The 23226-nt window shown below is 43.7% G+C and overlaps 1 protein-coding gene across 1 annotated transcript in view; it reads right to left on the bottom strand. All coding sequences in view use genetic code 11, as the record gives it.

Annotated features, from left to right (window-relative positions):
• EGR_05391 (hypothetical protein) overlaps positions 1 to 23159 on the bottom strand; it is a gene marked incomplete at both ends in the record, with an annotated part of 35477 nt that extends 12318 nt beyond the window's left edge. Inside the window, 15 exons of the mRNA XM_024494640.1 lie at positions 309 to 1021; positions 1550 to 1647; positions 4281 to 4486; positions 5303 to 5388; positions 6283 to 6433; positions 7326 to 7889; positions 8262 to 8764; positions 10757 to 11017; positions 11141 to 11335; positions 11651 to 11849; positions 12203 to 12405; positions 14360 to 14515; positions 17005 to 17433; positions 18411 to 18535; positions 23152 to 23159. Coding sequence (XP_024350967.1) covers positions 309 to 1021; positions 1550 to 1647; positions 4281 to 4486; positions 5303 to 5388; positions 6283 to 6433; positions 7326 to 7889; positions 8262 to 8764; positions 10757 to 11017; positions 11141 to 11335; positions 11651 to 11849; positions 12203 to 12405; positions 14360 to 14515; positions 17005 to 17433; positions 18411 to 18535; positions 23152 to 23159 — 3897 coding nt within the window. The remainder of the gene's footprint in view (positions 1 to 308; positions 1022 to 1549; positions 1648 to 4280; positions 4487 to 5302; positions 5389 to 6282; positions 6434 to 7325; positions 7890 to 8261; positions 8765 to 10756; positions 11018 to 11140; positions 11336 to 11650; positions 11850 to 12202; positions 12406 to 14359; positions 14516 to 17004; positions 17434 to 18410; positions 18536 to 23151) is intronic.
• Between the last annotated feature and the right edge of the window lie 67 nt (positions 23160 to 23226).

Raw genomic sequence — 23226 nt, 5'->3', positions numbered from 1 at the left:
AAGCCCCAGCATTGTATGCTAACCATTGCGCAGTTTTTTGCTAGACTACAAAGTCGCAAACTTTTGGTTGGAAAAATGGCAATAAAATAATTTTTTCCTCCTTTTTGAAGTTGAATAAAACAGGAGGGAGGTGGATGAAAACCTTGTTTGACTGAATTCCGCACCTATTTGAGCATTTTTTGGTGTGTGGATGTGAGAGAGGAGGCAGGGAGGGGGAGAGTGATTTAAATGGTGTTGACACCAGGCGGCAGATTGGGTCGCTACGATGCTAGACACTGGGTCGTGATATTTGCTAACTTACAACTCACCCTCAACAATAACGCAGTGTCCAGACTGGCAGTGCTACGCGTTGATCGAATAATGGGCACCTGTTGTCCCGCAAAAGGGTAGACTGCGTCTGAGGTGCGTTTTTTTTCTCGTATGGAGTACTGAACCGAAGGATAACGATGACGACGATGATATCCGGAACCCTGTGCTCTTCCATTCTCTCCATACTCCGATTGGATGGAGCATCGACTAGCATGCCGCCGTAACTGACTCCACGTCACTTCTAGTAGATTGTTCTCCGGATTCCAGGAGCGACGAGTTGTAGTAGACTGGGCTTGCTGACTACTTGTCGGACCTCGCATTTCCAGACCAGCTGACGGTTGAATTGGAGCACGGATAAGATTGGGTTTCGGGACGATCTCGGGTTGAAGAAACTCCTCTTTCAAGTGATCAATGAGGGGAGAGGAGGAAGAAGAGGATGATGAAGAGGTGGAAGGGGAGGCAGATGCATTCAAAAAGCCACAGGAATCTTCGACAGGGAAAATTCGACCTTGAAGGTTGGGAGGATTGGAGGGTAATACCTTGAAGGTGGCGACAGGGGTGGCGGCGGCGCTGTTGGTGGTGGTGGAAGCGGTGTTGGTCAAAGGAAAGACAGCCGAATGCGGTTCGGCATCAACTACACCAGAATCGATGGATTGGTAGGGCCGAACGCCTGTCGGTGAAATTTGGTTTTGAGTGATGACTTGGCCTCCAGCTAAAGCAGAAGAAGAAATTTAACAAATGATTGACGTTAATTAAACACCTTTGGCAATAAAAAAAATACTTTTTAAAAAACGAGCTAGCTTCTTCGGATCGCTTTACTGTCCTTACCAAATTATGGTTGGACTTGAAGAATGTGCTTCAAGCCAACCGGATTCATGAAAAATCTTTAACTGGAAAATTAGTGGAAGCTAGTGGAAATGAATGTCACATATCACTATCCATAATACTTCTAGGCCGTGCATCACTTCGCCCACACTGAATTACGCCTGCTTTGTGCAGAGTGAACTGTAGAGACCAATGGTCACCTCCTGAGAGCCAATTGGGAATCAGGGCTGAAAACGACGTCTTCGGCACAAACGGCTAGTATTAGTAATCCGGCCAATTAAAAGACAAGGCAACGTAGCACCTCATGCCTCGTACCGCCTCAAAACCTTGTTGTGAGAAGATTTCCTTTTCCGGTTGGGACGAGGGGGGAGGGAAGAGGTACAGTCTCACCTCATCACCTCCGTATTACACTCACATTTCTCCTTGCTCCAGGTGATCATAGCCTTTTCTGGGCAGTAGATAATCACGTACAACGACAGTTTGGAGAGTAGAATGGGGTTCAAACAATAGCAGCTAGGAGAGATTTTTTGCCCCAAATTCTACAGACGAGTGGGATTTGCAAAAAATCAGCTACCGCGTTAGGAAAGGATTATCAAATGTGATGATGATTATTTTGACCGATAAAATCTACTGTGTTGTTCATTTCTTAGCAGAAAAAGGAGAAAACACACAGAATTCCTTTTTATAATGCATAATAGGCGTAAACTGTCTTTTTTTTCAAACCACCCAAATTCTTACCATGGTATGGTATGTTTTCAAATAAAAATAATATAAAATTAAAACCAAATAAGTTCGAATAAGACTTGATATTTACTCACATCACCGAAAAACCGACTCACACTTTAAAACCACTACTTACCAGTTACATTACTTGACCCGCACGAAATGAATGCCAAGTCTGTGCAACTTTTGAGTAAGCTAATAAAATTTTTCAAGCTTCACCATGCATAAAATTAAGTCAAACTTGTGGCTCTTCAGTGCAAAATTACAAACGAAATTCGTAAAGGCAACTATAAATCATGAAAAAGAACGTGGTTTTCACAAACCAAAAAAAATTCGTAATGGGAGCAAAAGGTGGAACCTCACTCGGAATAAATCGACAGTTAATAGTAGGTAATTATGAACATTTTAGGCCTTCTCAAAGACTGCATTTTTGATTCCAACGAGCAATTTTATGGGTAAACTAATCTTTCTACACTATTGTTGGGAAAATAGCCGAATTCCGGAAAAGCCTGAGGTCTGCCACCTACGCAATCCTATCGCAGGCTTGGCCAGCAGTCTTAGCACAAACATAATTGAAGCTAAATTTCGACACTGAGATAAAGCCGGAGCCAGCATCTGTGTTTGGCTTTTGGACATTATTTGATTCCGCCTTTCTCTTTCCACTTCAAGGTCGTAACTCCATCTGGTCGGACTTCCGGAGAACTCCACATACGTCAGAGCAGTTCGGGCCACTCATAGAGAGGAAGGCCTGTATGCTGCACTTAAATGTACATTACCAATTCAGATGAATTAATGCTTCCGGCAAACCCATTCAGTCCTACAAAAATAGCCCATTACAACTCCCTAGTGGAGCGATTTATGAAGTTTGACAGTCGGCTTGACAAGTTGGACTAGTTATATGGCTGGTTCAAATACAGTCATTTACTAATAATTTGTAAAAATTAAATAAGAACCAGCGGTCTGAAAACAATCTAATGCTCTTCAAGAAATAATAAATGGAACATATTTTACTCAGAGTTCAAAAAATTACTTTTAGCAATTTATTTTTCCACAAATAATCTGACCAAGTTACTTGAATCTTGTAAAGGAGATTCCATACCGACTATTCTACCAATTCAATGCAAATCAACCTTAAGGCTGCAGAATTCTCCCGTCAGGATAGGAGATGAGATGGGTGAAGGTTCTCCTCATAACAAAAGTATGATCTAAGAGGACCCGGAAGTCTTTAAAAAGGATTGTCTTCGTCTGCACCAAGAGAGGTCAACCTGCGCCGATTGAGAGAAAGGTATTTGCTCACCTTTCCATTTGGCCAATTTTGTATTTCAAAGTTTGATAAAGGAATAAACATGCCTTCCACTATTCCCAACCGGACCACTCGTCGCCTATTCCACTCCACACTCTAAAGGAGACACTACTTCGGTTCCTGTTTCGTGGGTGCATATAAGTGAGTTTGGTGCAATGCCAACACACTGCAGAGGTGATTCATTCACTTCCCAGTAGTCAAGCAATAAATATGGCTGAGGTTTACCCACTAAGAGAGGAAAACTAGGTGTACAGCTCGAAGGTGTGAGTAAACCTCGTCTCATTCATTCGGAACACACAAGCCCACGAATAAAGCCATACATACAAAAGACCCGCTCTTATCCTTCCTCCTCCCCGCATGACATTTCTCCACGTGATGAGCTTCCGTAAGATTTGACAATCGCACGCAAGAAAGAACAGACGGTTGGAAAATGAAAGGGATGAGAGAAAGGGTGGCGGCTAGATTTTGACTGCTTTTTGTCTCCTAGGAGAGCATAATATCGAGAGTTATTGCGAAACAGATAGGAGAATGACATATTAAGAGGCATCGCCGCCAACAAATTCGCCTCTGCCAATCAGCCTAAAAAGGTGGAGCTATTGTTAGATGGGTGAGCCCAAGATAGTTCTTGCCCTTCATTTATAAAAATGATGAACAAGCCTTGAAACAAGTAGCCTTACTCATGTACACCCCGAAAATCTCGAAAAGTAGGCTATCCTACTCATGAATTCGTCGCATTGGTAGTTAGTGATTCATATCGACTGACCATAATTGAAACACAGAGGATGGAAAGAAAGGTCAAAATTCGGTGTGATGGAACGTCCTAACGTTAGATTTTTATCTATCGTTTTTGCTTAATGCATAAAAATTAAATAATTTTAAATATTTTAAAAAACTACTGTGTTTACCCCAGATGCAGTGTCTATTAAGACATTAATCGGTTGCGCGACCTTGAAAGTCGACCAATGAAAACGCCGAGGAGTCAACCATTTTTCTACTGGAGCAGTGAACAAATCAAAAAGGTTTTCTAAGAAAATTTTCATAAACATGTCATAAAACTGGATTTAAAACTGCAAAAAAAACATCTATTTGACTGCAATTTTAATGTACACTAATACTTAACCTGCCTTTCTTGGCACCATCCGATTTATGAGGAAAAGCCCAAGACTTTTCAACACGCAGTTGATCTAAGATTCCCTTTGATCCTTCTCGCTTCTCCAACCAACAGGGTGTTTTTGCCAGGTACTCCGGTATCGCGGGAGGCCCCTGACGCCTCGATCCACCCAGTGGAGTTCTACCACCACTGCTGTTGGATTTTGCCTCTAGATCCTGCAAGTGGCGAAAAGTACAAGTGAAAAATTGACCATTCCCCGTACGGATTTCACATCCAAATTTGGCACTCAAACAGCACATAAGTTGAAACAACTGTTAGGAATTGACAATTGACTTGCTTCCGTGATGGCGCTAAGGAAATTGCACAATTACTTGCACACAAAGAACGCGCAATTGGAATGTCAGGAGGATGTAAAACAAAACATAAGTCCCTCCTTTTTGATTTGGTAGCGGAAACTATGCATGGAATTGTAAACTTGAATGCCTCTGCTCCTTGGGTAATCAATTTATTTTCTCCCCTTTCGGAGGGTAATAGAGCGAAGGGCAAAACACTTCGTGGACTCGTCTTTTCATAGGCATGTAAGTAGGCGGACGAGCTGTCCAAATGTTCGCGAATTCGCATACCCAAACACGGTTAGGAAGGCCGACCAGAAAGTGGGAGCGCAGCTGAGTGGAGTCAGGAAAAAAAAACTGCAGTTTGGGGTAGTCTGAGGTGGTGAAAAAGACTGAGCAACCTCTGCCTTGACTGAGGCAATCGACTCATCCAAAGGCCAACTAACTCACACTAATCGCATGAATTATTCATCAAAATTGGACCGATTTCATTGGAGCTTTTTTCATCCCGAAGCAACGCCATATCCCCCCTAACCTCCACCCTGACTACGTCTTAAAAATGCTACGGCGAATGAACAGACTTGTTGCCTTCTTAAGGCGATGGAAAATCACTTTGTCTAGCACTTTGATGCGCCCAAAAAAGTTTTCAGGCGAATTTTGAGGACGTTGAGTCGTAAAACCAACCTGTTTACTACCCACCTGTTTCTCTCCACAAATCTTTTGTCCATCCTTAAGATGTGAAAGTATCTGCTGATTGGGGAGGAGGAGGGGTTTTGGTGCTGCGCCTTAAATAGAAAAAGAGGACGCATTTTCCACTTCACCCACATTAAACTAGTAGTTGGTCAAAAGTTATTTTACTTTTTGAGGAAAAGTTAATAAGTCTTCATTCGATTTTCCCTCTCAATTGAGTAGATTGCTTGAAACAGATATCATTTCTACAACTAAGAGTGGCGCCTTTATGCTTAGAAAAATAAACTTCAAATTAGAATAAGTGCTAATACCTATGCGATTAAAACAAGCAATTTCTCAACCCAATACCGCCACATACCGAGCCAGTCTGAGACCAAAAGCCAGATTAAACAGAACGCAAGAAAGGAGAAGGAGGCCACATTTTTCAAAAATAAAGGCATTATTTACAAAGTACGCATACATACAAGCATTTTAGTGATTAGTGTGTATTAGCATGCCCATAAAAGTGAAGGTGATTAGCCAAAGTTTTACATCTGTTAGAGCTCTCAAAAAGGGAGGTGAGTAAAATAGGTGGGTAAGTAGACAAGCAAGCAAGCTAGTTGGATAGAATGTCCCTCTGTACATATTATGCAAGGCGCTAATAATTTGTTTTACGTTCAGCATTGTTAAAGGCCAAGCCTTCTCTCTAAAAATTAAAAAGCAAAAGTTGCAAATATTGCCATAAAAAGCAGTTAAAACAGTCCCCCCTACCCTCCTCTCTCGACCCCCCATTACCAAACGACTACATCCAATAGGAGAAAATAGAGAAAAAAAATAAAAGCCCGTGTGAGGAGATTTAAATGACAAAAGGCGTTAGCGTTAATTTGAAAACAAATAAAAGTTAAATAAAGGCAAACCTTTTTCAGTTTAAAGAAGGGTTTAAGGAGATTCATTATTTCCCCAAATCAGGAGCGAGAGATCAGTCCATATTGGCAGTGACTTTAAATAACACAGCAGACGACGACACGTCGCCTGCATTAAGCCACCTTCAAACCTAACAAATGGTCTCCCACCAACATTTTCATTGGCCTTCTCACACCCCTCACTCCGAGCGCGCCTATTGGCTCTGCCAAGGTCACTAGTGGGGAAAAAACAAAAGCGCTGTTCCACACACGCTAGAACATAATGAAAATGAATTCTGTGCCTACGTTGCCTGTTTTAACAGCGCCCGGAAAGGCTGTCGCAGTTTTGTCTCTGTCTCTCCCTCTTTGTGAATACGGAGGAGGGCGAGAAAAAAAAGAAGAGGTACGGAAAGTAACTTTGAGATTGAGCATGTCCAGGTCTCTCAACCTGGTTTACTTAGAAAATGCAACAGGGGATTGCTCCGCATTGCGGTTAATACCAGTCGCGGGTACACTTTGACGACAAGGCTTGACACGAGTCGGAGAGTTTGTGATGGCCATCATTTACAGTTTCATTAGAAATTTAAACCGCTAAAGCGGAATTATTCTGAGCTATTTATGAAAAAAAAAGACGGCTTAAATGGAAATGGTGACGAGATTGAACTGGGTCTTTTTTGGTCCACCCTGAAACAACTGTAGTGACGCGTTGCCATGGTAGCCAGAATGCATTATTCCAAGACGGAAGTGTTCGTGATTGACCGCGTTGACCAAACGGACAGAAATATACGCGTATTGTGAGATTTCACAAAGATTTTATGTCGACCACGGTGGAGGGGGGATCACCACGATCGAGGAATCGTGGCTGATCCGCTTCAATGGAAGTCTTATCGTCCTAGGCGCTATGTTCCACCCATACATACACTGCCAATGCGTCGCCTCCTTGCTGCGTACAGAAGCTCCACAGAGCCAGAGTTCATTGCAGCAATAAGCTTAAACGACCCTTGTTAATAATTAACCACTTCCAGATTACCCCCTGTGTCGCTATTCTCGGAAAGACAACAACAAGGACCCCTAATTCTCGCAAATAATGATGACATTAGTGAGCTCCCATGGGAGTGTAGATACGGCCAACTATTTGGCAGTTATCCTACCTCATCATCACTGGAGAGAGAGTCCACTTCAGCTCTGAAATCCTCGTTGATTTCTTCTTCAAACCGCTGCAGTGCTTCTGCCTCTCCTTCCTCCTCTTCAGCCTCCGCCTCATCAGCCTTTGGGCTACCACTTCTCGATGTCATGGTGCCTTGATAGGGGATTGTGCAGGTGTTTGAGGTCTCCATGATACTTGTTTCCCCTCGGACCTCGTTTAACAACTTCTCCACGGAATCGTATATTACAACAGGTGGAATACCCTCAGCGGCCAATGTGCCATTAGCATCGAGAACATAGGTTTCCGCGATACTCTGAACTGATACAGCGGTCTGAAGAGTGTTTGGGTCAATTGCATGATCCTCAGGATGGGTCATAGGATTCTCCAGCGTCACCGTGGAAGCAGCATTACTCAGTGTTTGTGTCGCGAGATTTTCCTCTGTTGAGGCACCGACGACGGGGAGTTTGTCAATCGGAGGATGAGAGAAATCTGCTGATTTGTTGACATTTTTGCCTCGGATCCACGTTTTACTGAAGTCCTCCACCAAGGGACTGAGAGCTTGTGCCAACTGGGAGCAAGAAAAAAAAGTACTAAGCGAAGTTACGCAGTGATACGGTGAGTGTACGTGAAAATCACTTTCAAAAGATCAAATTAAAGTTTCGATCAAGTGCTATCCACCTCCTCCATACCACATGGCACGAATGTGTACACAAACAAGACTTCCACATCAGAGACAACCTGATGAGTAATCACGCTTGGTTAATCAGTCAGGGGAGAGGAAAAGCCTTTTCTGACATAACAGCTCTGCATAGCACCCAAATGCCCTCTTTTATCCGCCTTGAAAGGGAAGAATTACCTTAATCAACTATGAAAGAGGGCTACAACCAAAAACTCCAAAATGCTGAAAATCAAACTGAAAAAACCAACCACTCCAACTTACTGCTTCCTCTTCATCCTCTCCAAATTTATTAACCTCAGCTTCCACCTTCTCGAACAATTCCAACTCCTTTCTCTCCTCCGGCGTGCACACAATCGCCGGCTTCGCTTTTGCAGTTGGCACAAATGGATCCGCAGGTGCCGATGGAGATGCAGCTGCCGCGGCTGCTGCCACCTTAAACTCCTCAAACACTGCTTGGGTGGTGCATTTGGCAGCTGCCACAGCGGTGTAGGTAGCACTGATGCCCTGAAACATCTTCTCCATCACATACTCCTTAGCATCCTTGTAGGACCAGATCTCCTGGATCACGGGATCACAGATCGTACTCCCACCGAGCACAGGTTTTGTTGGCAGACAGATAGTAGAGCTACCGGTGGTAGTAGTATTGGTTGTTGTAATTGGCTTCTTTATGCTGTTGAATAGAGGACGTGAGGACTTCGGTCTCGGGGTTAGCACGGTCCCTCGCGAACCTGAAGCGGCTGGAACTTTTGTAAGACGAGGAGCATCTGCGTTAAAACAAACAAGCAAACAGTGTCTTAAGGTGATTTGTATTTCCTTGGGCAAGAAGATTGACAAAAATGGTGTCATAATGTTCAGATATCCGGTGACGCCTATTTTATTTAAGTAGCAAGTATGCAAGCAAGTATTTATGGCATAAAAGTGATTGAAACGAAGATGTTTATGAGTTAATAGGGCAGTAATTCGTCGCATTCTACACTGTAAAATTCACAAGAAGCACTGAACGAAATAGCCCGACGTATCTACAGACAGCCTACTCACCCAACAGTGCCAGCAACACCGATTCAACTGCCACAATTGCAAAGGCTATCTACCTACCTAACCCATCGGTATGGTGAGACAAGTGTGGAAAGAAGCCCAGTGAATGAGAAATTTTGCTCGCCGTCCCCTCCTCCTCCACCACCACCACCCACTCAGGTGAGCTGTAACCCCGGTGTTGGAATGTGGAAGTAGGTCGTAGTGGAAAAGCAGCCACGGAGGAGAATGTGACGACTGCTAGTCAAAACTTCTAGACGCTGTGGGGCCAAATTTTGTTAGGCCCGATACGAATGCAATGCATTAGTCTGCCGATAGAATTATGCTTGCCTCTGCTTCCCGCTCTCCCTCCTCCCGTTCTCCCTTTCCGGCCCCAACACCTTACCATCGAGTGTTGGCTAAATCTAGAAAGTACGTGAAGATATAGGAAAAGGTTGGAGGGGGAGAAGTGATGGGAGGGGAAGGAAAGAGTAGAGTGGAAGCAGATCACGTCGAGTTTCCAGCCGACCTGATGGCGCCAAAAAGTACGAACCGGTTATTTGACCTCTTCGTGGGCTGAAGTCCCGAAAAATTTGCCCTCTACCACTCCTGCCAAATCGGATTGGCAAGAGTTTAAGAGTGAAAGAGAGATAAGGTGGCTTGCCTCTTGCCCACACTTTCTTGTTCCTTTTTATGACAAGAAAACAGGATCTGCGACATAGACAGCCTAACCGGTTAGCTTCGCAGTTAGCCTTTTCAATGGAATGGGAGATGTAAAGATAAACACCCTCAGATAAATAATTATGGGGCAAAATACGCACATACTCAAATTCATTGCTTTTAAAAAGCACAATTTATTTATTTAAAATCCGTATTCGTCAGTGCAGAGCCACAAAGATCACCCGATGGATGGTGTATGTAGGGTGGGGGGGGGGGGAATCTAAGAGATAAGGCATTTCATCCACCAGGATATGATTAGGTGGCTTGAAGGTGTCTTATCCTCTCCCAACCTCTCGGTGTGCATGTGTGTGACCTTCACCTCCGAAAGGTCAAACTGTGGTTATAGTTAAACCCTACTCCACCTCCTCCACACCGCATAATGCGGCTGCGCTCGCAGTCAAGACTTGGCCATCAAGGAGAACCGGAACAGTCAGAATTGTTTAATAGGCCTCCCTCTTTAAGGACAGGTCACCCCAACGCTCCCATTTCACATCCCATGAGGCTGGCGGAAAGACTGACCCATTGATGGGGGCAACACCTAATGCATGGCATGAGCAAAGGAGATTGGTTAATCATCTAACACTCCAATTTCGAGGTGTTTTAAACGAGACAAATTGCAAAAAAAGGGTGGAAGACTCATAAAAAAACGCGGTCACTTCATCGCCTTTCACTAAATTAGGCCGTGTGACAGTGTGGAAGGAGAGGGAGGTAAAAAAGAAGTGGAAAGAGGGTTAACAAAAAGTAGAAGTAGAGAAAAAACCTCCTCTTGGCCTCATGATCCCCTCCTTTCAGTTGTTTTAGGGGAAGAAGCAACTGCCAATGAATCTCTCCATGCTACAATTACCCAATTCACCATTGTCGATGAACTTTTGACGACCAGCAGAGAAGAGTGACAATGCAAAATGCTGGGTTCGCTTCTGATTGATTTGGGGGTGTCTTAGGTACCTCCTCCACAAATCCCTTTCCAATCTCCTTTAAAAGTACCCTCTCCGACTGTTCTACAATTCTCCGCCCTATTAACTTACTTGGCGTCGCTGATGGAATTCTCTTCTCCTCCGAAACTGCAGTCCGCGTGGGGGTGGTCTGTCGTCCGGATGCTTTCACTGACGCCGTGATGCGATGCTGAAGCGGACTACCTACAAGTCGTTTTACACCATTCTCCGTTGAAATGGGTGTGAGGCCACGTTTCAGTGGAACTCGGCTTGACTGAACTGTAGCGCCGAGAGGCGTACCCGGAAGTGGAATGCGTTCAGAGGCTTTCACAACTGGTGGAGATGCGGAAGGACCTAGTAAAGTAGGCGGTCAAAGTGGAAGAATAATAAGTACGAGTTAGTCAAGCCAAATCAGACAAGAGCTTTAAATTTTGTATTTTTTTGAGGGGGGGGGGGAGAGGGGAAAGAAAAACTAACTTTGTGAAGGCCGAGAAAGCTCCGCCCGGCTAGTTGCGGGTTTTCGCGCATCGTTTGGTGTTGATGTAGTCTTTGAAGGTACTTGTCGAAGAGGGATACGATTGCGTTGGGTCAGTGGATTGGGTGGATCACGAGGCGAGAGTTTTGTGGACCCTTTTCGTGGTGGGGCCTTTTTCATTCCCAGTGTTTTGGTGGCTGGAGAGGCGAAGAAGGAGAAGAGAATTAGATGACATCTGCGAGAGGAGGGTGAGTGAGATTGCAACCCCTTGAGCGGCTCTTTTTTTGTTTCTACTAATACGTTTTGCATGAAGGTAATATGTGAGGGAGGGAAGGGATGGAGAGAAAACGACAATCGACCTATTAGAGAGATGTGCCCACATGAAATGACCATTTACTGCCACCTCCCTCTACCTCTGCCTTCCGCCTATTCCTGATTTTTCTCCCACCTTTTTTGGCACAAAAATAGACTTCTTAATGTCTCAAAAACAAAACAGCAATGACAAAACTGACTCTTAGGTGCGGTGGCGGGGGTGGTGTTGGTGGTCCGTTTGGCAACATTTTTTGATGACACAGCTGGTGAGGTGATCGGAGGTCGATTGTTGTTCGAGGGTTTTGTTTTTGGATGTGAGGTTGTCCTCAAGACACCCACCTGATTGCCTTTGACAGGCTGTCTGGAAACCAGTGACTGATCTGTAGTCTGTCGAGGTGGCTACCAAATTGAAGGGATGAAAAAAAAACTGGATCGACGGTCCTTTAGACAAAAAAAGAGGATCTAAAATCAACTTTGCAAGTCTTCCCCATTGTGTTACCGGTCTCGTAGGTTGTGTAAGGCTCATAAACATCATTGGTAAGGAATAATGCTTGTTTAACCTCTATGCCTAACCACTCGGGAGCTTCGATTTTCAGCGTATGATAACCGCATTGGCGATCTACCCACAGATGTGCCATCTGGGAGGTACGATCCAAGCCTACATGAGTAAGCTTTCGTCTTCTCGAAATAGTAGTATTTTCCTTTGACTTAAAATTCCACCAACAGGATTGAAGCAGTGACATACTACTTACGGCCTTCTTAGTAGCGGGTGCAGTAAATTGTTGCGCTGTAGGCACCGAGTGTTTCCGTGGCAATTGATGCCTCTCCTGAAGTGCCCGACGCAGTCTTTCTGGTACACAGACACTTCCTGCAGCACTGCTATTCCCTCCATCAGCCAAGTCGATAGTGAAAGCCTCGGCCTGGCGTCGTGGGGTGACTGAAACGAAGAGGCTTCCTGTAAACTGTGTGATACGACATTTGGAGGTGTATCCACTGGTTACCCCGAAGGAACCCACACATTACCCATTCCGAATCGTTAAGACACCCATTACAAGGCACTGTAAGCCTTGTGCGTGTATGCTGGTAAACTGCAGAAGCAATCGGTTACTTTCTCACGGATGGTGTCCATCCACCTGCTTAATATGAAAAATGAAACTTTTGAAGAAACAACCAGGACTTATCAATCACATGCCGTGCACCAAAAAAGACCTAATGATGGGAGATACTACCCCGACTCATCCCTCGCGGCTATTTGAGTGATAGGCACAAAAATGCAACGGAGGCGGTAACGGTTGTGTCCGTTGGGAAACAGCGATGTGATTTCATATCATATCCCCCTTACTTCATTGCATAAAAAGCGTATAAAAGCTGATAAGATCTAAGTCCGGAAAAAGTCTGGCCTCCAACAAGGATAGAGGTCTTCTTCTTCTTCCAGGAGGAACCCTTACAGTCTTAAAATACTTTCTATTTACTTAAACACCTTTTTGGTAGTTAAGACAGAGAGAGGTGGGCAAAAGGGAGGGAAGGAGCGAATAAATCTTCCCAGAGAACAGTGCCCTATTGCGTGTCCATTTTCCATAATCCTCAAATTGACCAGCAAATCAGCGGCATGAAGTACCGCTTCATGACATTCTTCCTATCTATTGGTCCCTCTTCCGTATTTTTCACTTGGAAAGAGCTTACCTAACAGATTATTTTTACCTGTTTGGCCTAATTCCGGCAGTAGCACAATTCGTCCTGCCAATGCGTTTACCTGTCATCGAGGTGGCAAATAACTTAAACTGTCAAAATTGCTATTTCCTTTACTGTGAAAAAAAATGAAAAAGGCAAAAAACCCCCTTTCCAAGATGAAACAAGGATAAGGTTTTGTTAGGACAACGCCAAGCAGTTAGAGGTGTTAATGATGCAAATGACTACCTCAAGGTCAAGGGGGGTACGGGTGTGTGTAAGCTTTGGAGAAGGGTAGTTACCTTTTATCTCACCGTTCAAATCAATTGTAAATGCTTCGGCTGGTTTGTGATCAGGGACTAGAAACAAAGGAGTCATTAACAAATAAATAAAATGATTTTGATTGCCTTTAAATTTAGCAGAACAAGGCGTGGCAATAGCGACCTAGAGCTGACGGCACGTACAAAACATCTACACGTCCCTACGAGCATTGACACGTCTTCTGGGCCGAACCTAGCGATTCTATACGTGGTGTTCTCACCATCACCAGGAACGGAGATTCGCTTTATTCTTTAAGGCGTCAAACTTAATGTGTCTACCGCAGAAAAGTCCTTTTGCTCCCATGATAGCCAGACATTCTAGGACACTTAAAAATTCCCGCTCTTGTTCATTGCCCCTGATTGGCCTATATCATGTAGAGGTAGACTTTAAGTTTGTGATCTCGCTAACATTTGGCTAACTGCCACGTATACACCCAGAAGTGGAATCTCTACCGTTCCCAGCTACTCCGGTTGGGAGGTGGACAGGCTCTAAATTCACGTCAAAAGGCACGTACTTACAGCAGTGTAATGCACTTACTTCAACAAATCGCTAGGGAGAAGGGGGATTTATAACATCTCTAATACAAACCGGACGGCATTCAAGGTGATTGCCACGCGTTTAGATCTCTAAAACGGATGCCCCAGAGACCAGCATCTCAAAATAGATGGCAAGGCTGAGCAGGCCATTTTAGAGTCGTTTAGCCAAGAGCCCAATACCCAAAAACAGAGTGAAGTTTCCACCCCCAGACTCGAGGGTCAATTTGTAGATGCGGATTTGGTATAATGCTGAACCACCTCTTCTCAATTTCCATTTTTACCACCATGGTCATGGCCTCTTCACTTCCAACAAAATACCATTGAAATGTCTATTTATAAGTAATAAGTAAATTGAATATCTGTTACAAATAAAAAGCAGCTAACCTTGTCCAGTGGGGCTGTCCGGCCGTAGGTCATTGAAGGACATTTTACGCGACGGTTGGGCTGAAAGCGGGTGGGATGGGGATTTCTCACTCTTCCCTCCCAGTCTCTCGTCCTCTAAATCATCATCACCCCACCAACTTGGTTTGCCATAAAGTTCTATAAGAATGAATGCACGGGAAAAATACCTATTGCTTCCAAGTATCTAAAAACAGACCGAGCCGGAAATAAGATGCCAATTAAGTGAATCTTCTGTTCTAATGAGTTTTTACACCTTTTTCCTTCTTGCATAACTTTTAACTACGGACCTGTACGCCTAAGCGAGACCAACTTGGACCTTGCAAGTAAGTACTTTTACCAACCGACCTGACCTCAAAAACAACCGGCGTGACATTTGCGTAGGTTGGCCAACTTGGCATACAAAAACAGCTTTCCGTAAAGCGATCTACGCTTCTATTGTTAACTGTAGTTTGGTGGTTTGCTTGATTACTTATTCATTCATTCATCCATTCATCTCTGCCCAGGAGCTAAGGCACCGATAAGTCTTGCACCTCCTCTCTCTCCCCTCCCTCCTCTCCCTTGCGCCATGCCCAACTTTTGTCAGGAGTGTAATCTATTAGGCACGCAAGTTCTTAGGATTATATTTTCCGTGGAGATGACCCTCACTACAATCTATAGGCCTTCACTATAGCGATAAAGGCCGGAGGTGGGGGAAGAAAGATTGCCTCAGTTTTCTCCCCCTATCTCCCATTTACCACGTGATTACCCAAAACTTTAAGGTCAAGGAAATGTGGACGATGAGGTGAGGGAACATCCATCGTCTATCCTTCCGCCGACCTGTCTTGTAGTATCAGTGATTACTAGGCCAATTTAGCTGTTCTTGTTGGTCGTATCGAAAAAAAAGAAATCTTTTTGGTATTGCCTGTCCAGGAGACAGGTGCCTCTCTCAGAGGTTTAGCCTTCAGTAAGATGAGCAATTCCGTCTGTAGCCTAAGCCACCCTCCCTCGCACACAAACACACACAAAGCAGTCATGAAGTGGTGCATGTCTAAGAAGTGCATGTGGTGAGAGCGGGTAGCAGCGGATGGATTGTTTAGAAGCAACCAATGGATTGAAAGTCCATTAATTTGTTTGGCCAATCCGCACCCATCAACAAACAGTCCTTACCTTGGTAAAAGAAGTGAAAAAACCTCCTGTAATTTGACCAAAGAAGCTTTTCTGTTTGACTACTAACAAGACTACTCCTGCAATCCAGGCGTTGAAAAATCTTAACGGGGGGTTTAACTACAAATGGTGTATCATCATCATTTGATGACTCACCACATATCACCAGCAGCCAAATAAATGGAAACCATTTGTGGACGGTACATTCTATCATGGTGAAGTGCGTCCGCCTTTACTTTACCGGACAAATTACTCCATATCTTAAAACTGACTCGTCTTCACCAGACACAACCAAGGAAAGAAAAGAACGAGACATTAACAAACCAGACCACTTAGTCCCCTGTTCTTGCCTTTTTTGGTGGGGAAAAAAACCGAGAAGCTCATCTAAGTATGCATATTATTGGGAAGGCCCAGGCTTCTGGCTAATGGTAGCAAAATTTCATTTCGTTCTTTTGCCGAAAATAGATGGAGAAAGTTAAAAACTGTGGATTTGAAGAGGCGACTGCTGATTGGTTAATTTTGGGGCTTGTCACATGGCCTGCCCTACTCCACAAGCGGAGCTGCTCCTGCAATTGGCTAAGGTATTAATCAGTCACTTTCCAAGAATTTTGCCCAAAAAGGCAGAAGGGAGGAGACACTCGCCTTCTGAAGGCACCTCTCCACTGACTGAGTCAACGAATGACCATACCTACTGGAGGCTGAATGAGTAAGGCGGAGTTGGTTACAAACCCTATGTGAAACGAAGAAGGTATCCAATACGTGGTCCGCGAAATCAGAGCAGAGACTATCAGAGAAAGAGCTTATAGAAAAAAAGGAAAGATGAGTAATTTGACCCACCTACATACCAGCTCAGAACTGTGGGAATGTCGTGTCTCACGGAAGGATTACTCAGAAAAAGTAAGGCAAATACTGCCTTTTGGTTCTCGGGTAGGCAGGAGATTTTATTCGCCGCTTTTTTACTTTTCTGAAAGTAGTATCTCTTCAATAAAGCGAAGACGGACAACACCTCTGCAGCAAATATCATAGGATTTCCTCAACCAGGAAGGCCCAAAGTCCACAACATCGAGGTATATGATACACTACACAAGAAGGGAGGAGAGAAGGGAATGGGGTCGTTCAACTGGGATCGGAGGAGAAGGGGAAGAGAAGGCCGCTTTTTTTCGCCAAAGTGGCAAATTTTAGTGATTCATTGCTTGTTTTAATGGACTTTTAACTACACCCAGTTCATTTATCGCCTAGCGGTGGGTTGACCTCTTGGTCGTGGCTACGGTTATATGGGTAATGACATCACCAGAAAGGACTCAGGACGCAAGGTACCGGTGTCAGAGTAGGAAGATCGTTAAACAAGGGAAATCCTTTTCTGGGAATAGTTAAATGTGGGGAGAGTAGCTACAGAAGACGTTGAGACAAATCTTAGCCTCTCTAGATCTAGGTAATGAATGAGGAAAGCGAAATGACCGACAGAAAGGGAGGCTTACACTCACCTCTAACACTTTTCCTTGCAGCGTAGGCAGCCTGTTTGTAGTCAACTGGAGCAACCTGCTTAGCCGCTATCGACTCATTCCACGGTTCCACTGATGGAGGTTCAGTGAGTAGCAGAGCCTCATCCCTACTCAACGAGACTGATAGATCCACCGCGATGGAGTTGATCATGGGGGACATCAATTTGGTGAGGAGGTCATTACAACCCTCGCGGCAAGGCAGTGGACTCAGACAGCGCTGATCATTTCCATCACCATCATCGCTGTCGCTAAAACTTTCACCGCCTAAACTGTGATTGTCATAGAGGTGACCAATCACCCCACGACCTTGAGCATCAAGAGAAAGGGAGCGTCGTACGCCATGGTCAAAATTGCCTCGCCGAAATTCCATTCGCGATAGACGATCTGGTGCCTGATATCGATCCATCACAGCTTATCAAAAAAGGAAATTGATCTCTCTATTAGAATCTGGTATGTTGAACAACACCTACTCACCACTCCCCTAAGTAGTATAAGACTCCAGAAAAATGAATCTTCAGTGTTCAAATTCCTCTCAAATTGTGTTTTGAAAGGAAAGCTTTTTTCTTCTTATGATCTAATTTATTTAAACCAGAGAAATAATACCCGGTTTTTTGTCTTATACTGACTACGTGATATCCTCGATTTGTGTCTCAGCATGGCGCGACGTATCAACTTTCCTCTTTCCGTACTCTAGCAATAAATCTATTTTTCTTCTTTTGCAACAAATAGATAATTTCGACCTTTAGGATTGCCAAAAAGGAAAAAAATAAGCTTCAACCTGGATATTTTTTGCTTTAATAAAAAGGGTGAACGAAAAAATCCACACCATTCCCGCTGTGCTGGATTTGAGACGCCCCAAGGGAAACATCAAAATTGCATAAAAAGTTCTTTTTTGGACACCCAAAATAGATAGTTGATCAGCCCACTCCACTTCCGCCTTCCTCCCAAAGTAAAACTTCTCCGATTAATAAAATAATTCAGGGAAGTAAGTAGCATAAAAAATCTGACGTTTGGAACTAGGAAGTGCGGGGGAAGGGAAAAGCATTCACCCTTTCTGCCGATCCACATGCTTAACTACTCCTTCGTCTTTATTCCCTCTTCTGATCAGCGTGGTTGACTGGCCAAGCATAACGCAAGTGGACTTTAAAAAAACGGCGGAAAAAATAAACTGACTTCTAGTTTTCATTGCCATCTCAAAAAAAAGGCGTGTGCGGGGTGGAGAGAAAAATTTAACAAACCAGCACCACTTTTTTCGTGAAACTGCTAGGTTAAACTCAAATCCACCACACCCAGCCATCCACTGATAGAGGTAGTGCTGCAGGGAAGGATGAGGCTCAGCGCCTCATTTTTTTGCTTTCACCATGACTGAAAAACTACTGCCTGAGTACCTGGGTTTAGGCGGCTTGTCTGGTGGCTAGACCTCCGCTTGACACAAACATGGAGGTGTTTACGTATGCCAGGACAGACATCAGTCTTTCCTGTAGCCGTAACTTTGCCCAGCTCTTTCCATTTTCTACAGTAGTACAGTCACAGTACAATACACAGACGGACAAGGAGTGACACCTAAAAGGATAGTTGAATTGCTAGAGAGAAGCGGTCAGAAGTAACCAACCACCACTCGCCTGCAGAAGTGAAACTTTGAAGGTCGACATATAAAAGGGGACCAAAAAATTTGTGTGCAGATTTCATAAATTTCCGCCCTCCTCCTCCCCAGGAAAAATGGCAGGCAAAACGAAAAGGTGAAACCTTTTCCTCCACTTTATACCTTTGTAAATAACCTTACTTTCAGTCATATTTATCGGACATTAGCGAGGAGGTGGTGCCCTCCTCCTTTCTGTTCAATCCCCCCCCCCCCCGCTTCCATTGACCCAAAGGGAGAGAAGGTACGAAAAAACTTGACACGTTTAAAGAAAAATTTCATTGGAAAAGGCCTACTTATGCATATTGTCATGGCAACGAGCAGTGAATCACAGATTTGCTTCTAACTGTGCCAGCTATGCACCACAAATTTGGGCGAACAAGCACGCAGGCTTGTGCGTGTGCATGTATGGAAGAGTGGATCACCTCGCGAAAATCCAAGCAGCTGTCAGGCCAGTCATTATTTGTACTGGTTCACACTTTTCCCTCTATCAAAGGTGAGGCAGACTAAGCAATCGGAAGGTTTGGGGATACGTGAATCACAAGTCATCCACTTCCAGGTCGATATTCCGGAAGTCGTCAATTTCTGAATTTTATTTGATACGAAAAAATGACAAAGCTCCAACATAACCTTTGCTGCGACTGCACTTTTAGCTAATAACCTTTAATTGCGCACCAATTGAAACGCAAGGAAGTCTCCTGATGATGGAGAAAAGGACAATAATAGGATCTTCAGATTGAGCACCATGGCGGGAATTACAGCGACTAAACCACAAAATTAGTCCATCACCTTTTACCCCTCCCCTTCCGACTCCCTACTTTGGGATGAGGGCTGTGTGGCCACCACTCTTATTGAAGCGTTTACGCGCATAAAATCTCACCTAAGCTGACAGACACCTTGAGTTAGGAACAACAAGGGAAAAGGGTGAAGGGAGGAGAGGAGGAGGAAGCCGCCTTTACCAGTCTTACCTCAGATATGAGATGGGATAGGCTTAACAAAACGATATGACGACTTCAGGTCAGGAGAGACCTACATACAAATGATTGAAACCACCGGATCCGTACACTTTAGGTAAATAAACGGATTCTTTGCGTAAATAAGAAAGGCTTCCTTCACCATTATGAAAGTAAGGAAAAAGAAGAAGGGAATATCAAAAGTAAAAACAGCGAAATCGACGACTGGAAGGAAAGGAACAATAGGGTTGCCTTGCCGCCCTCCCTCCCCGAAACATTAAACTTCGCCACGCAATAAATCAGGGCGGTAAAACCATTCATCTATTTACTCCAAAACACAATAAAAAAATTAGCAATCATCTTTAACTCCCGAATTGGGGGCGAAAAACTACAGCATACTTGAGATTTGGGAGAAGGTTACATTCCAGAAGCATTTTTACATCCACCATTTGATGAATGGATGTCACCTACTTTCTACCCACCAATTTGATGGGTTTTTTATAGATCCTATGTGCTTCCCGACAGTTCTGCCACCAATATCGCACCCTCCTGCAACACCCATCCCATTTCCCACGCTTTCGCCACAATTTGATCGACTTTGCAGGACTGGAGCAAATTTCTCCTTACCGGTTTGCCGACAAATTCATTTCTTCTCACGTGGAAACAGAAGTAAACTTAATTAAAGGCAGTTCACACTGGGACGAGAAAAGATTAAGAAAGAGGGGAGGCAGAAAATGAGGGGTTATGGCCAAGAGCTCGTAATCGTCCGTGTGAATGAGGGCCTTCTAACACACACAGGCACATACACCCATCGAAACACATGACTCCAAGCTTACGCGCTGTGCATGAGCGTGTGTGCAATGAGGGACTTTTCTCAGGGTTGATGATTGTGAACAATAAACACTCACCAGCTTTAGATGCAGCATTTTACTTTTTATGCACATAAAAAATTAAATCAAATACTTTTCTGGTTAAAATCCACTAAATAACAATCATCGTAAAAAACTTATAAAATGGTTTTTTTTTTCCAGAAGCTCAAGCGGACCTACGCGACACCTCCCGCGGGTATTGTAATTGGTCGAAAATTTCACCAACCAGATGCGTCACTCTAAGGGAACAGTGCCACCTAATTATCAACGCTGGCAGCGTTTATCTTCTAAATATGAAGGACGCGCCTTACTCACCCTGTTCCAGAAAATAAATGAATAGTTGTCTACTGTTTCCTGAGAAAAGGGAGAAAGGAAAAGGGAAGCTTCGACCTGGTATTTTATAGCAAATTTAATGACATGAAACAGGTGAAAATGTTTGGCGATTAGTAACCAGCAGCACAGCGCCACGAAGTCGGCTAGTGAGGGCAGGGAATAAACAAAGAACTCCAAGGCCACTGCTGACTAAAATGAAAGATATAGGTGTTGGGCCATGCTTCACATTACTTCCGTGTAGGCATTCATCTCCCCACATACCTCTACACCGGTGTAAAATGCAAACCACACCTTAAATTAAAAAGGGAGAAAAAAGCACGCCGTTGCCACATTTTTCTGGTGGTCTGAAAAGCTTTAAATGGTACAAAGCGGTGCGAGACGGGAATTGCTTCGAATATACAAGCTGCCAAGAGCATCGTCCTGTCATGCCGGTAGCTGATTGGCCAGTGGGCATTAGGGCTATTAGTCACTGTGGTCGCGTAATGACACCAGACCCCTCGGCCACAAGTAAAACAGTCTTCCGCCATACTGTGCTATTACACCAACCCAAAAAGAAAACCTTCTTTGTCATTGTGGCGTATATCAACCTAATATGGATCATGGAGTTCAACCTTTGCCTGCAACTGACAATAATACTGACCTAATGACCTTTACTACTACTACACCTAAAGTGGATAATGAAACTGATGGATAGAACAAATTATTGTTCCACTCGTCTAGCATGATAAATGAGGATCCGAATTCTCACACGTTTCCCTACTTAGGAGGGCATTTTTTGCACACTGAAACGAAGGCGCGTAATTTGAAAGGTGGTAAATTCAAGTGCTGTTCATCTACAACCTCAGCCAAATTGACGAGTCAATGAGTGATAGGTGGGAAAAACAAGCATCAAAGGGTAGTGGAGGATATGAGGATCTACTCACGTATCAATCAGGGAAATCGGCGAAAATACATTAAGTAAATGTTACTCAAAAATTTTTAAAGAAGCGGCAAATTTGGGTTTATTTAAAGGCCGAACGAAGTTTGCCTGACTGACTAATAACCAAACAAACGACTTCGGGCAATCAGAAAATGCCAAAAAAAGAGAAGGATTTTTTGAGCAAGGAATAGCAAGGGGAAAGGTGTGCCCTAGTGAAAGCGCTAACAACTGCCCTAATATGAGTCATCTTACAGTTAAGCATGAAGAAATAATAAAAAAGAAGGCGCAAATAGGCATGCACAGGCGCGCGCGTGCGTATACACGCGCACAGTAAAGGGCTGACAGGAGGCACGCACACGTATAACATCTCCTTTTTTGCATGAAATACGAGACCAGGTGAATTTACATTTACGAATTTGAAGCTGCTAGATAATTAGATTGCAAATGACAAGATATAGATTTAATTAAAGGCGACAAATGGATGTTTTACTCAGGAGAGGAGATTCTGGCCAACCCAGTAAAGAGTGGTCTCCAGCCGCTCGGGCATGAGGTGATGCGACAATAAGAATATCACAAGCAAAGACCACTAATACTTCTTCAATAAACCGCTAGTTTATCAAAAGCACTTGCAAAAATTGTTTCTATGAAGCGTTGTTAAGACGAAAAGAATGTGTCACTCCTAAAAGAGAGGCTAAGTGAACCAAAACGTGCCAATTTGAACGAAATTTATGAAAATATTGGTAAGGAAATAAACATAATTTTTTTAACAGTGCTCGAACTAATGGGCCAGCATAACTTATATGTCAGTGACGAAGTTAACGCGACGCCAAGCGGATGGAAAAGTCGATGACAAGTCGTTTTGAGCAAAAAGTGGTTGACAATTGGCAGAATTTAAAGGAATCAACCGATCTCTTTATTAAATTAGTTCAAAGGGCCTGAAAAGTTTAATTAGTAAAAGCGTGGCAACCAAGGAAATTCATAGTGCGTGCGATGTACGAAATGAAAACCAGCAGCAGAACAGAAAAATTACATACTGTAGAAATCGATGAAAATAGAAACAGTCCTTAGGACTAGGCAAAGGCACATTCGAAAAAAAGCACATCCAAAGAGTGACAATTGTTTGTTGTACGTACAATTCGAAACAGCTCGTTATTTTGCTTCAAACACGTAAGCTTTCTGACTTTGACTAAACTGTATCAAAAAAGCAAACACAATATGTGTTTAGTACGAAAAATAAACAAGGAAAGAAATTGCGAAACGTGTGTGGGCGAGATATTAAGATGGAAATGCTTAACAAAATTAAAGCACGGTGTGCGACATATCAATGCTACAAACTAAGTTCTTTGCAAACTCTATCTCTAAGGAATTCTATCCGGAGAAGGTACATTTAGTACTATTTGACGGAAATACCCTTACCTATGCATAACAATGAGCGTAGATTCAAGTCTGAATGAGACGCCTTGCCACTACAAGGCCATTGCAAGTTCAAAT

Source organism: Echinococcus granulosus (genome assembly GCF_000524195.1).
Source record: "Echinococcus granulosus chromosome Unknown EG_S00039, whole genome shotgun sequence".
Taxonomy (NCBI): domain Eukaryota; kingdom Metazoa; phylum Platyhelminthes; class Cestoda; order Cyclophyllidea; family Taeniidae; genus Echinococcus; species Echinococcus granulosus.
This window is presented reverse-complemented; position numbering and strand designations above follow the sequence as displayed.